Source organism: Protopterus annectens, chromosome 2.part0 (assembly GCF_019279795.1).
Source record: "Protopterus annectens isolate FY-2018-M chromosome 2.part0, PAN1.0, whole genome shotgun sequence".
Classification (NCBI taxonomy): domain Eukaryota; kingdom Metazoa; phylum Chordata; order Ceratodontiformes; family Protopteridae; genus Protopterus; species Protopterus annectens.
Window position 1 is genome coordinate 766680241 of NC_056728.1, and position 16277 is coordinate 766696517.

General features: G+C 39.1%; 1 protein-coding gene across 1 annotated transcript in view; it reads right to left on the minus strand.

Moving 5' to 3' along the window:
- The window catches only part of GLIS3 (GLIS family zinc finger 3), a 1687591-nt gene that overhangs the window by 268093 nt on the left and 1403221 nt on the right, over nucleotides 1-16277 (minus strand). The window contains exon 7 of the mRNA XM_044061079.1: nucleotides 8824-8965. Within this exon, the coding sequence (XP_043917014.1) occupies nucleotides 8824-8965 (142 nt within the window). The remainder of the gene's footprint in view (nucleotides 1-8823; nucleotides 8966-16277) is intronic.

Genomic DNA, 16277 nt, shown 5'->3' on the forward strand with positions numbered 1-16277 from the left:
CTGGGGGTAAGTCTGAAACTATTGTATCTCTGAGTACTCCTTCCACTCAGAGAAACAGTGATCTTGGAATTAGTACATATAAATAGTGGGTATGATGGTGTACAGACCCCTTGAGGGGTACAGGGTGGATTGCCCCATTCAAAAATGCTTTTGTTATGTAACAGGGAATTTTAAACTTATTTTAAGAATGTGCTTAATTTTCCAGAGGTTTGGGGCATCACAGTATTGAGGCTTGAACTTTCAGTAGGTTGCCATCACCAAATGACGTCATAGCAAAAGTTATAAGTTTTATTTCCTTTTGTGGAAAACTAAAAGATATATAATATATGATGGTGCCCTGAAATTTAAGAATTTTATTTTAATTTTGGCTTCTATTTGAAGGTGGCTTTGAATCTGATGTACATAAATGGTATAGTAAGTCTAAAGTAATAGTAGCTTTAGAATTCCCTTTTCTCTAAAATACAGGAATCTAGGAGTTAGTACAGATAACCACTTGGGATGAAGGAGAGCAGTCCTCACATCAGGGGTGGAGGGGGATAAAGCCCCCCCCTGCAAAAAATACTTTAATAGCATTACAATGCATTTCAAAATTCAGCGCATCTATGTGGCAAGTTCAGTATATTTTTTACATTTGCAGGATTCACAATTTCTTGACACAATTTCTGAAATGCACAACTTATGGCTTATTAGATCATAATTCTTTCTATTACATGATCTATTTGATCTTGAAAAATAATGTTTGTGAGTTTCATAATGACTGCCATTACCAGATTACAGGCAGTGTTACAAGGTCTGCTACAGTTCTAGCTGTACAAATTGTTAAAAGGTCTGGTAAGACCATTAATTCAGTTTTTGTCAAAAGTAAATCCATGCTAATATAACTTATAATCTGTTGATAAGTTTTAATTTGAAATGTTACAAAGTCTGAGTTTGATCAGGGCAGGCATCCTCAGCTCCAGTGCAAAGAGTGGAATTTGAACATATTTTGATTGGTGCTCCTGTGAAAACCAGCACAATATCTTCTCCTAATCCATGAAATCATAACTTTACTTGTTTAATTTTTTTCATCTTTTCCATCTTTAAATTCCTGATAAACTTGAAGATATTGACTGACTCTAATTAATGCCAAACATTATCGCTATATTTGAGGTATATGTGCTTATTTAAACATAAGTGAAGTTTTCAATATCAGGATACTTTCAAATGACTTTTTGTATGCTGTTCCCACATTACACCTGCCAATCATCTCACCCTCTGAAATGATAATACTAGTTTGAAGTCTCTGGGGGAAAGTCAGACATGACACATGACTATTTAAGGTAGCCATTAGTGGATTCATACATTTATGGTCAAATCTCACATCCTGTTGAGTAATGTGCAAGCCTGCTGAAATGAGGATCTGCTCTGATTTTCCTAAAGCATGTACTGCATCTGCCCGTATGTAATAAAGTATGTCGTATGGATGCAGTTTGACAGATAAAAGTACACATCCCTGGCTCGTGCAATGCTTCCTGTATACCTATAATCCAGTGAGTGAAGCATAACAACTGACCAGGCCACCTTCCTTCCACATAATAGCTGAGCTGGCATTAGCTTCTAATTCTCACCTTCCCTCTTTGCTTTTTAAGAGTATGGGTCATCCAGGACATGGTCAGGGCTTTTTTACTTATGTGCCATGTTTCTGAGAATATTTTAAATGTTTTAAATAGAGAAGCTGTTTGCATTTCAGAACAGTAGATGTCCTGATGTCATGTCACTTGAAAATCTTATCATAACAATTATCACTGGGACTGTTGTGCATGTGCTGGGATCTGTATAGCTCAGGGAATTTGTAGATGTCTATATTTGGGAAAGACAAGACCAGGTTTCAAACTGAATTTTTAGCTGGAACAATGCCAAGCTGATCAGGTATGAAATACATGAAGCATTTCGACTGCATCCTGAAAAATGAATAAGTAACAACCTGTGTTGTTAAGATGCAGAGTCCACATGTCTTGCAGGTGCTGTGTTATGAAAACATTTCCAGATGTCTAAGGAGGTACTCAGTTAAACATTCATTTGATTTTCCACAGAATGAAGCTACCATTTGGACGTGTGCAAGCATTTTATAATGCCTGCTAAGCTAAATTACAGGACATGTTTTCATAGCTCCTAAACTCAAAAGACTTGAAGATTCCCCATCCCAGAGGGTTCACTGCTTTCTTTCTTGCTGTCATCTCACTTTTCCTTGATTTTTGTAATTTTTTAACTGAATGAACAGCACAAGACTGCTAAGCTGAAAGGGCAACAGGGAGAAGTGAGCTGTATCAAACATGAGCACACTGTTTTCTTTCACCTCAGCTGTTGTACCTTGAAGCTAATACAACAGTTTTGATCAGGTCATCAATTATAACTATGTTATAAGGTGAATCTCATGATATCCATTTCTCAAACACATAGTTTGCTGGTCTTGATTGGTGACTTAAACATAATCCTCTATGTTATAAATGCCTTTAATATATCTAATTTTAAATGCTCAGTGCTGGGTATATTGTGCTACATTTCAAAAGAGAGCAAGATGCATTAGGGTCAACGGATATTTAGGAACAAATTCAGGATATGGTGTGAGTAGAAAGTGTTTCATATCGCTAACCCTGTAAAAACTAATGGCATGCTACAAACTTTAATCAAATGTAAATTAACATCCGTTATATTCTAGATGTTAATGTTTGAAGATGTTTTTAAAAGTTTTTAATTTGATAATAGGCTAAGGCATAGCATACTGTTGTTTTCAATGAATGTTTCTTATTTTCTGAGAGAGCCGCAGTGGTGCTGTGCTTTAATTAGTTTATTATAAGTTCATAGGTCAAGATTAGGCTAATGACTACTGGGGCCTTTATAAGCCTAGCCATGCATCCCAAATATATCCAACAAGTATATTGAGCCTTGGAGGTTATTTTAAGGGGTATATGTAAGCCAGAGTATTATTTTTATCTTTTAATATCCCCACACTTGCACACACCTCTCAACTTCTTAGTGCAATAATTCTGAGCAAAGCCCAAAATAAGGAGGGCACAAAGGCTCAAAAATAGGGACAGATTTTAAACATTGCTCTTACAAACATAGAAAGTTGCTAAAATAACATGTTTTCTCTTAGCATGAAATTTCTAAAGGATTTGGAAGGCTGAAACTCAAATGCCTGTCATTTTATAGAGACTTCAGTCCTCAAAGATTTGCCAGAAAACCATATACTGCAATAGGAACAGAACAAAATTATGAAACAAAAATCTGGGCATTGAGCAAAAATCTGGACAATGGAAAGGTATGCATGCCATCCCTCTGACTGGTTGCTGTGAAGCTACCCATTAAATCTCTAGTTGATGAAATCTGATCTCCCAACAGTCATCATCAAGACAGGATTTTATCTATTTTTTGTATTGCTTGCTCCAAGTTCCATCATCATGTCACAGAAGAGCTGGGGGAAAGGGCATGAAACTGGTACTGTCTGAAGCTGTCACCTGTTTTCATGAGTTACATAGCCCTCACAAAGCCTAGACTCTCATTGTGAGGAGACTGCTCCCATTAGGTTCTTGGTATCTATCAGAGAGTCGTTAATGTAAAATGCATTCTGCAACATACTCCCTCAACCTCCATCTTGGTTCAGGCAAGCAGGTCACAAATCTCTTCAGTTCAATCCGTTCCCTGGCTAGTTCTTCCAGCACCCAAACTACATCCTGAACCCTGCTTGGCTGGGTCATAGTTGGGGCTCTACCTCAGTACAACACAGAGCCAGCTAATTTGTTATTTTTATTCCTTAACCCATTGCCTGTTAGCCGTTTTATATCGTGTTATCATTGGGGCTGCTCAGTTTATTTAGCTGCATCTTTGTCTGATGCAGGTTAAGACCCCTCCTACTTATTCACTCCCTTTATCTAAGGCTTTTGTTGTTGTCAGCCTTCACACAGAAAACATGCATTTCAAATGTACGAACATCAACTCAGACTTGTAGAATATTCCATGATGTCTAAATTCTTGAATTAATTTTATATCTTAACACTATGGCGCAGATGTCACACATAAAAATGTTTTAAACATATTCTCTGTATTTCTTTCTTGTTTTTTCTTAAAAGTAGCTTGCTTGCTACGGGATGAAAAGGTGTTCTGGTTTCTTCACCTAATTAGGTGAATCAAGAGTCCACCAAAACAGGAAATATTCCACATCAAATGCATAAAACTAAAATCAGAAGATGACACATTGGAACTTGTTTTTCATTAGTGTTTTACCTGTGGAGATGGTTGTTACAATACGTAGTAACATTCACTCCACACCCTTTATACTATTTTCACCTCTGAAGCTACTACTTATAGCATACTTTGAGAGGTTTGCACTCTCCTTTAATCAGAGTATTTAGAAAAAGGAACATTTTCAAAACATGGTGCTCAAATTTGTCTTCAAACAATGGTGTTTCACAATAAAAAAAACTCTATTCAGAAAATCCTCCCAGTTTTACAACTTTTTATGGAATTTTAATTGATTTCCTATGCATTAATTGGCTTACCAGTTTTATTTATTTATTTGGTTAGTAATATATTTATAATCTCTGACATTCTGTGTTCTAGGAACATTTTCACAGAGGCTGAACAATTATGTTTAGGCAATGTATGCATGTGGAGCTGAAGGCAGAATTGAAAGTATGTCTGTAACAAGATGAACGGTGACAGCTTAATGATAAGTTTTTGGAAAAAATGTTTTTTTAATTGAACAAACATGTTGCACTTGTTGATGTGACATAGTAGGTGGATTAAACAGTATGCATGCATGCCAGTAAGTGCATACGTGAAGGAGACTGTTGAGACATGATTTCCGCAGAATAAAACTTCAGAAGTTATGTTGTTTACCTTTTTATATATGATAAACAGAGGTAATCCAGAAAGCTCAGTTCAGGTCTGCTATCCCACCTGCAACCCGGGGTGGGGGGGGGGGAGTAACAGGACTAACAAGAAACAGAGTATAAAGGATTAGTCCAGATAAAATCATTTTAGCTAGCAGATCTAGGAAAGTCTATGATGCCCTCCCTGTGGGAGGAATAAAGATACCTTGTTTAAGTTTCAAGTAGTTTATTCTGTTAAGCAGTTAGATGGATGAGTGTTCTTGTTCTAATGAGGCTGTGCAGGTATACACAGTGCTACAGAAATAGCAGCTGCACTTTATATGTTTCATGTAATCTCTGGGGTGAACTAACAAACATGAGGTCATCAGACTGGTCCGATATTATACAACCTTTCTGTTACTTAATCCGGGAAGTACAAGGTTGAATGATTGGATCCACATACAGCCTTGCTTTCTCCTAGCATGTACACGATCATCATCTTCTTTCGGCTGTTCCCATTAGGGGTCGCCACAGCAGATTATATGTTTCCATTTCTTCCTGTCCTCTGCATCTTGCTCTGTCACACCAACCACCTGCATGTCCTCTCTCACAGCATCCATAAACCTTATCTTAGGCCTTCCTCTTTTCCTGTTACCTGGTAGCTTCATCCTTAGCATCTTTTTCCCAATATACTCAGCATCCCTACTCAGCACATGTCCAAACCAGCATAATCTTGTCTCTCTGGCTTTGTCTCCAAACCTTCCAACCTGGGCTGACCCTCTAATATACTTATTCCTAATCCTGTCCACCCTCTTCACACCCATTGCAAATCTTAACATCTTTAACTCTGCCACATCCAGCTCAAACTCCTGCCTTTTTGTCAATGCCGCTGTCTCCAACCCAAATAACACAACTGGTCTCACTACCCTCTTGTAGACGTTCCCTTTCACTCTTACTGGTACTCATCTGTCACAAATCACTCCTGACACTCTTCTCCACCCACTCCATCCTGCCTGTACTCTCTTCTTCACCTCTCTTCCACACTCACCGTTACTCTGAACTATTTACCCCAAGTATTTAAACTCATCCACCTTCGCCACCACTACTCCTTGCATCCTCACCATTCCTCTAGCCTCCCTCTCATTCACACACATATATTCTGTCTTAGTCCTGCTGACCTTCATTCTTCTTCTCTCTAGAGCATATCTCCATCCCTCTAGGGTCTTCTCCACCTGTTCCCTACTCTCACTACAGATCACAATGTCATCTGCAAACATCATAGTCCACGGGGACTCCTGTCTGATCTCATCTGTCAACCTGTCCATCACCATTGCAAATAAGAAAGGGTTCAGAGCTGATCCTTGATGCAATCCCACCACCACCTTAAATGCATCCGTCACTCCCACCGCAGACCTCACCTCTGTCACACTACCCTCGTTCATATCCTGTACCACTCTTACATACTTCTCTGACACTCCTGACTTCCTCATACGATACCACAACTCCTCTCTAGGCACCCTGTCATATGCTTTCTCTAAGTCTACAAAAACACAATGCAACTCCTTCTGACCTTCTCTGTACTTCTCCATCAACACTCTCAGAGCAAACATTGCATCTGTAGTACTCTTTCACGGCATGAAACCATACTGCTGATCACTAATCATCATGTCCCTTCTTAACCTAGCTTCCACTACTCTTTCCCATAACTTCATGCTGTGACTGATCAATTTAATCCCTCTGTAGTTGCTACAGCTCTGCACATCACCCTTATTCTTAAAAATTGGTACCAAAACACTTTTTCTCCTTTCCTCAGGCATCCTCTCACTTTCCAAAATTTCATTAAACAATCTGGTTAAAAACTCCACTGCCATTTCACCTAAACACCTCCATGCTTCCACAGGTATGCCATCTGGACCAGTTAGCGTTTCCATTCTTCATCCTCTTCATAGCTATCCTTACTTCCTCCTTGCTAATTCACTGCACTTTATGATTCACTATCCCCACATCATCCAAGCTTCTCTCTCTCTCATTCTCTTCATTCATCAACCCCTCAAAGTACTCTTTCCATCTGCTCAACACACTCTCCTCGCTTGTAAGTATGTTTCCCTCATTATCCTTTATCACTTTTACCTGCTGCACATCATTACTAGCTTGGTCCCTCTGTCTAGCCAATCGGTACAGGTCCTTTTTTCCCTCCTTAGTGTCCAACCTTTCATACAACTCTTCATATACCTTATCCTTAGCCTTCGCCACCTCTCTCTTTGCCATGCATCTCATCTCCTTATACTCCTGTCTACTTTCTTCATCTCTCTGACAATCCCACTTCTTCTTTGCCAACCTCTTTCTCTGTATACTCTCCCGTACTTCCTCATTCCACCACCATGTCTCCTTGTTGTCCTTCATCTGTCCAGATGTCATACCAAGCACCTTTCTAGCCATCTCCCTTACTAGTTCTGCTGCAGTTACCCAGCTATTTCGTAACTCTTCACTGCCACCCAGTGCCTGTCTTAACTCATTCCTGAACTCCACCTCACAATTACCCTTTTTCAATTTCCACCATTTGATCCTTGATGCTGCCCTCACACTCCTCCTCCTCTTCTTGATCACCAACGTCATCCTACAAACCACCATCCTATGCTGCCTAACTACACTTTCTCCGGTCACCACTTTACAGTCTCCAATCTTCTTCAAACGGGCCTTCCTACATAAGATATAATCCACCTGTGTGCATCTTCCTCCACTCTTGTATGTCACCCTATGCTCCTCCCTCTTGTTAAAATATGTATTCACCACAGCCATGTCCATCCTTTTCGCAAAATCCACTACCATCTGACCTTCTGCATTCCTTTGTTTAATACCATACCTACCCATTGCTTCCTCATCCCCTCTGTTCCCTTCACCAACATGCACATTGAAATCTGCTCCAATCACCACTCTCTCACCCTTGGGTACAGTCATCACCACTTCATCCAACTCACTCCAAAATCTTTCTTTCTCGTCCATCACACACCCAGCTTGTGGAGCATATGCACTAACAACATTCATCATTACACCAACGATTTCCAGCTTCATAAACATCACTCTATCTGACACTCTTTTTACCTACAAAACACTCTTAGCATACTGTTCCTTCAGAATAACTCTTACGCCATTTCTCCTCCCATCCACACCATGATAAAACAATTTGAACCCACCTCCAATACACCTAGCCTTACTCTCCTTCCATCTGGTCTCTTCTTGCACACACAATATACCAGCCTTCTTTCTGTCCATCATATTGGATAGCTCTCTCCCTATACCAGTCATACTGCCAACATTCAAAGTTCCGACCCTCTCTACCACAGTCCTAGCCGTTCTCCTCCCTTCCTGCCTTCGGCCATACCTTCCACCTGCTCTCCTCCTTCGGCCAACAGTAGCCCAATTTCCGCCAGCACCCTGTTGGCTAACAGTACTGGTGGCGGTCGTTGTTAACCCGGGCCTCGACTGATCCGGTATGTAAATATTTACTGGTGTCCGCATGAATCATTTGGGCAAGTTTTATGCCGGATGCCCTTCCTGACACAACCCTCCCCATTTATCCGGGCTTGGGACCGGCACAAAGAAATGCACTAATATAATAAAATAACATGATACATGCAGATGCTTAATAATTTCACAGTTCAAATCACCACATTTAATTGTTGCCTCTTAAATAAGCTATTTGTAGAGAAAACTATAACAAAAACATTAAACAGTCAAAAGAACAGAATGGAAAGAGAAGGAAAGAGATGAAAAAGAAGGAAGGTGTGAGAGATAAACAGAAAAGCAAAACAAGGAAAGAAAGAAAGAAAGAAAACATTAGTTATGCATATGGTAAACATCACAGAACCTGCCATTCTTAATTATTACACTGCTGACAGAATTAGAATGCAACGCCATGTTAGTTGAGATAGATGCATCAGTTTTATTTTGATGAAAAGTACAAAGATGATACCTGGGTAAACATCATGAGAGGAACTTGGTGATCTACCCAAACTGCCATCAACTGTATTATGTGGTGACGATGAAGGCTGTAGAGGCTGAATAGTAAGGCAGTCATTGAGAATATCTTGGCTGAGGTCAGTGCTGGGACGTAACTGGAAAAAAAATAAAAATACAAACATATGTTTCAAATTAAGAAAAAAATGAAAGCACTAGGTTGGATATTAAAAAAAATAGCATTTAGGTTTTAAATGCTGTTTGTTTCAAATGAGAAGATCTGGCTAGCACTATAATTTGTCATTTGCCTGTAGTAGTAACATAGAAATCTTATGGCATGAGCTACTATTTTTGAATAATTGTGATTGTCTTGATACATTTATTTGACACATCGTTTATTCTACAGAACATAATAACTCGTTTTCTTAATTTTTTGCCAATGTATCTTAGGATTTGGGGCACTTCAACTGACCTATGTTAAAAGTGATGGGTACTATTCAGTAGACACAACATAATTTTAAAGAAGTCAAGATTGTTTCTGTCTGTGATTAATAACAAAATAAATTAGAATTCTGAAGATTGCTTTATTCCCTGCTTGCCCAGTACAGTATTCAAAATATATAGCAGTGAGTTCCAGGTTTCAAAATATCACATGCCTGCTGTATCACCAAGCTGAACTCTCCAAGTAGTCAGTCCAAAACAAGGCATAAATCCAAGCAGGTGGCATTTCTCTCTGTCACCACCAAATTTCTTACAACTTACTTTTAAATAATACTTAAAGTGAGAACTACCTCCCAGAATGTAGCCTAGAGAGATCCTTCCCCGTATTCTGCTAGCAAGATTATGGAATGCTGTCCAATGAAATATATTCCACTGTAGAAGTGAACACTACTTGCCACGGCATACATTTGGTGTTAAATGGCTAACAGGCCAAAATGCATTGCTCCCTAAGTGTAGTCTAGTTTGCTTACTTTACTTCCTTACTGTTTTTTGACAAATTTCCATGTGCTGTAAAACTAATGAATGATTGTTAATGAAAATGATCAGAACTTAATTGAGTCACACTGATATATGGCAGATTAATTTTGTTATACATCTGCTTACCTGTTGGGTGACCTTGTCTGATAAATTCTTTCAACGATAACCCAGGCTATGGGCATAACTACAGAAGACATCATACTGACAAGCAATAGTGTGGAACACGTACATTAATAATTAAGGATAATGATTATATAATTTGTATTACACAGCTGTAAACTCTGTGAAGCAACAACAATTTTGCAGTAACATTTACAGTGATTATTTATAATATAGTGATATTTACAATAACGTATATGAAATAAAAAAAAAATAGTTGCATATCTAGGAATCTATGCAAGTGGTAGAGACTCTCTGAGAGAAGAAACATATCACAGCTGATTAAGGGGTATAAAGCTGAAGTTTTATTCGACTAACAGTAATGTTGTATATTTGGATATATTGTTTGCTTGACAGAGTTTTAGGTAGGTAAATATCAGATAATGAGACACTTATGTCTAGCTTTACTGGGGAGTTAGGAATGGAAGAAATCTTTGTGGTCAGTAAAGTTTCTGTGGTCATTGGGAATTTGGTTCCATAAGACTAGCAAGATTAGACAACTGTCTTTCTTCTTATAATAATTTTTGATTTAGGTATCATAAAGGTCAAACTGTTGGCTTGAGACAAGTATGGAGATGGAGAAGGACAGGTTTAATGTGTAGGCAAGAGGAAGACAGCAGTCGGGATAAAGGAATTCACTAATTTGTAAACACATGGTGAGAGGCTCGGACATTCTTTAATAGCAGCTATCACTGGCAAATGTGATGGCTAATGTGACAAAACATGCAAAATATTTCTTCTGCAAAGTCAGAATATCCTCTTTTAATCCCTCTTTGCAAATACAAATCAGTCTTCAATGGCAAAATCCTTTAGGCAGTCAGACAACAGTCTAAGATTTAGCTCTGCAAATCATATTAATAACAAATGTCATTGCTTTCCTTGCCACAAAATATTATCTTAGTGAAGTGTTACATACTGTAACTATCTATTTTGTTAAAGTTACAGGTAGCTCTGTACTGGGAATGCGTTGTGGTAAGTGTTCTTTACTCTTCCTTCTGTTAAAACTCTGCACTGCTTATAACTACATTGTAGTAAACACTCTGCACTGCTTATAACTATGTTGCAGTAAACACAGTACCTCAGTTATGCCCAGGTTTGAGAGAAAGACAGCTTTAGTATACAGAGCATAAAGAGCTGCCAGTGGTGACCACCACAGAGCTGTGCCAAGAAGGTAAAATTATTTTAAAATTCGTAATACACTTCTCTATCCAGTATGCTCACGCAAACACACACACACACACACACATATACACACGAGCACGTGCACACACACACACACACACACACACACACACACACACACACACACACACACACACACACACGCACACATGCACGCACACACAGACAGACACATGAACACATGCGCAGATGTGCTGACGTGCATAGATGTGTTACGTAGACACACACACACACACACACACACACACACACACACACACACACACACACGCACACACACACACACAAATATGCATGCACGCACACACACACACACACACACACACACACACACACACACACACACACACACACACACACACACACACACACACACACATACACACTCATACGTGCCACATGCATCTACAGATAATTTATAGGATCATCAGTATGTCTTTGCAGTGTGGGAGGAAGCAGAAACATCTAGCAAAATCCCACACAGGGGACCTGTAACCACCACAAAGAAGGTACCTGATCTGACAACAGAACTGAAGAACTAAGTGCTGTAAGTTAGCCACAGTGACTACTGTACCATCTAGTGTAAAATTATCTATGGACTAAATTAGATGAGCAGGATTCCCACATGTAGTTTTTGAAGACTTGATAAGCAGACCCAGTACTTAGCTTAAAATATGCCTATTGGTGTGAAGGATTTGGATAGCTATTTACCCATTTTACTCTTCAGAATAGTTAAAGAGGTAATTGTGAAACTAAGGGAGGTCAGGTGAGCTGTTACCAACAGTTAGTAGTCTGTTAAATAGAACAGTATGATTTAGCACACCAAAAACATTTATAAAGATTAAGAACCCTTGAGATAATGTGTAAACTGCTGTTAAGGCCCTGCCTTACATAGACTAATTACAGTAGAATCAAATTCTTTGCATGGTATAAATCCAGGATAAGTGGGTTTTCCTAACAACTTCAGCAAAAGTGAGTCTGTTGTTAGAAGCACTCATAATTGGGATGAAGGGCCCTGATCACACCTTGAATCCTGGCACCAAGAAAAGAGTTGACTGGGACCCTCTCCCTGCATAGCCTGGACAGTACAGCATAACTTTGCTTAACATATTTCTGTATCAACACATATATCAATGTGCTTCAATTTCAGGAAGGCCTACAAAAGTTCATAAAGCATATAATTGTGACTGAGATGGCTAAGAGATTACCATTGTCCAATGTTTTCCAAAATACTGGCTAAATGGTTGATTAGGGTTGTATATTTTATTTATGTATTTATTTAACATTTATTTACTGGGAAAGTCTGACTGGACACAGGTCCTTTTCCAGCAGAGGCCCGGGGAGAAAAGCTCCATGAGTAACAGTAAATTTTTATGCACATATTACACTAATAAAAAAAGTATAAGGTGAACAAAATGTAGTATACATAAGAACATACAAATTTGTCACATCTTCACAACAAAACCTAGGCTTTGAACATAGCTAGTACTATTTGCAGGTATGACTTATGTCAATATATAAGGTTAAGGCAGGTCAGTAGGAACAAAGGATTAAACACCGGGGGAGAAGCTGGATATGTTTTGGGTATACTGTGATGCATCAGTGCACTCATGTACAGGAACATAGCCACTTATTTTTTAGATAAGCTTTAAGTGATAGCTTAAAGTGGTTAGTGGAGGAGATTGAGATAATGGAGTTAGGAAGGGAGTTCCATATATGAGATATATAATTGGAAAATAAAGATTCTCCTGCAGTGTTGTTGACCTTGAAGACGGTGAGTAAGTTCTTGTTATTAGAGCAAAGTGGTCTGCTGGAACTGTAAGGAAGGATGAGATTTTGTAGTGCAGGGGTTCTAGTTGATTGCGTTACAATTTTGTGAGTTAGAGATAGTTGGTTGTAAAGAATAATATTGGAAAGCTCAAGCCAGTCTGGTATCCTTAAAGCTGTACAATGATGTGTTCTATATGGGCAGTCAGATGCAAACGTAGCAATTTTATTATAACATGCTTCTAGCTTAGATAAGTCAGTTTTCCTTAGATTAGTTAAAATTGGAGAGGCATATAGTAGATTGGAGAGCAGATGGGTTTGTCCTAATGTAATGTTGACCATTGTGGTCAGAAACCTTTTGTGCCTCTATATAGACTTCCAAGTTTCTTATGGACTTTTTTATAGTTAGGGAGACATGCAAGTCAAATTGTAGGGTATTGTCTATTTCCACTCCAAGAAGCTTTGTGTGGGTTGTCAGGGAGATCACAGTATTGTCTTTGGCTATTATGTTAAATGTTGGGCATGAGATACATGCCTTGTTAGGTTGGAAGAGTAATAATTTAGTTTTGTTTGGGTTCAGGATTAGATGGACATTGGCTAACCATGTTTCAACAGAAGTGAAAGATTCCTGTGTTTGAGAATGAAGAGCTGATAGAGAAATGGCAGCACAGATAAGTGTTGAACCATCTGTCTACTGTATTATAGAACCACGTGGAGTAGCTGTGTGTAAGTTATTAGTAAAGAGGGAGTAAAGGAGAGGGCCCAAGATAGAGCATTGGGGGACACCAATGGATAAAGGAAGGTGTGGAGATAGATCACCCTGCCATAGAACAGATTGTTGACGGCCAGATAAATAGTTATGAAACCATGCTGTGGCAGATGGTGAGAAGGATAGTTCAGTTAGTACATCTATTAGTTTGGAATGGGAGACCATATCAAAAGCTTTTGATAGGTCTAGAAAGATGGCAGATACAAAGTTGTTGTTATTCCTGTGAGGGTTTATGGTATTAGTGAAGGATAAGAGAGCTGTAGTGCTACTATGTGATGGGCAAAACCCATGCTGAGTGTTTGACAAAAGGTTATTTGTTAGTAAGAATTTCATGACCTGGAGATGAATACACCTTTTGAGTAGTTTAGAAAGAGGCGAAAGAATAGCAATTGGCCGATAGTTTGTCAGTTCTGTGGAAGGTACCCCTTTATTAAGTGGGATGACATGGGAAATTTTCCACAGTTGAGGGACCTTGTTTTCAAGAATGGATCTATTTATAAGGATTGATACTATGATATCTACAATTCTCAAGTTAGTGAAAATGCCTTCATTTGAGGATTAGAATTATGCTGGCTGCTTTAGACAACTAAGTTTTCTATTTCAGACTGTGATTTACGACCTATAAAACTGATTAATGTACAGCCTCTGCACAAGCCTTAGGATACTTTGTTGGGAAACTATTAAGGCCAGATGATGCAGAGAGCTTTACATTAGGAAGTACTTGAGTAAGTGGAGTAGGACATAACCTGGAAGAAGAAGGCAAGTGACATTTCTTGAGTCCTTGACTGATGTATTATTAGTGTCTGAGCATCAGTTGTACATGTTAGGTAGTGTATGTTTTGTGAGATGAAGTAGGTTGTTTATTGCAGTTGATATTTTTTATGAGCTTCAGCAAGAAAGATAGTCACAAGATCACATACAAGAGTGGCCAATATGCAACTCAGGGAGTCTTCCGGGTAACAAAAAGGCATTGGGATAGAATCAGTGATTGCAAAGCAATCCCCAGTGAAACAGTCTACAGCATAAATTACTGATTGCCACAATCAGCTGAAGAGTGCTGAAAGTGTTACAAAACTGGTCTCAAACTAGACAAGATGTTTGAGTTCATCATCATCAACAACCCCCCCATTTCCATTTTCTACATGGGATCAGGGTGTCATGACAACTGTCTCCATGTCTCTCTATTTAATGCCACTTTCCTACCTTCTTCAACAGTCATGCCTGAATATCCCAGGTCTTCTCTCACATAGTCCATCCACCTCTTTGCTGGATGCCCCTGTTTCCTTCTGCCTTCTACCTGCCTGCCCCAAATCTTCTTCAACAGATTGTCTTCTGCTTTTCTGCAGATCTGAACCACTGCAATCTGTTTTCTTTGACCATTTCTGCAATTGGAGCTACTTTGGCTTCTGCTCTTATGTCCTCATGTCTTCATCTGTCCCACAGTGTGCATCCTACCACTCATCTCAGGCACTTCATTTGTATCACCTCCAGCTTCCTCTATTGCTATGCATTTATTGCCCAAGTTTCTGTACCATATAATAGTACTGGTCACACCACTTATTGTACACCTTACTTTTTAACTTCTTTGGCATTCTTCTGCCATATACTACATCTGACATTCTGTGGCAGTTGGCTGTAGCTCCTTTGATTTCAGCTTTGACGTCCACATTCAGACTTCCCTTCTCCTCAACAACCAATCCTAGAGACTTGAGGCCAATAACCTATTCAACTATTTTCTCTTCTATCTCAGTTTTCATCTTCCTCTGATTTCCTCCATTTGCTGGCATTATGACTGACTTATCTGTACTCAGTTTCATCCCATGTGCCTTCAATTTTGCATTCCATTCCCTATCACTTACTGAAGTTCTTGTTTAGAGTCTGCCTGTAATGCCACATTATCTGCATACAGCAGTTTTGTTGATCTATCTGCTCTGACCTGTTTTGCTAATGTACTCCATTGCACTATGAACATTAGTGAACTCAGAATTTGAACACTGATGTACACCTAGTTTAACTGGGAACTCCTCTGTGAGTCTGAACACTGTTGGTATCACTGTCATTGAATCCTTGTGCATAGCCTGCACTAATTCTAACAATGTTTCTCAGACTTTGAACCACTGAAGGGCAGCCCAAATCAACTTTCCTGAGACCTTGTCATATGCTTTTTCCAAGTCTAGGAATGCCTAGCTGGGCTCTTTACTCATCTCTAGTTTCTTCTGAACTATCTGTCTCACTGCAAACATTTGGTCAATTGGGCTGCATCCTGATCTGAATCCTAACTACTCATCTCCCATCTTTTTTACTAATCTGCATATTCATTTATCACTGACCTTCTCCAGAACTTTCATGCAGTGTGACAGGAGTTTTATACCTCTGTACTGCCCACAGTTGTGAATGCCATTTTGTTATTGAATACTGGCACTATAATGCTTATTCTCCATGTATCTGGGATATGCCTTACTCTGGTAAGAGTATTCTCTGAAGCCATTTCTTCATTAACTCATCCAACATCTTGATTATATCTGCTGTGACCTCATCTGACCTTGCTGCTTTCCCTGACTTGGGGCAGTACAGCTTCTGTGGGGTTTTCTTTATTCAGAAGCAGCTAGAAGTAC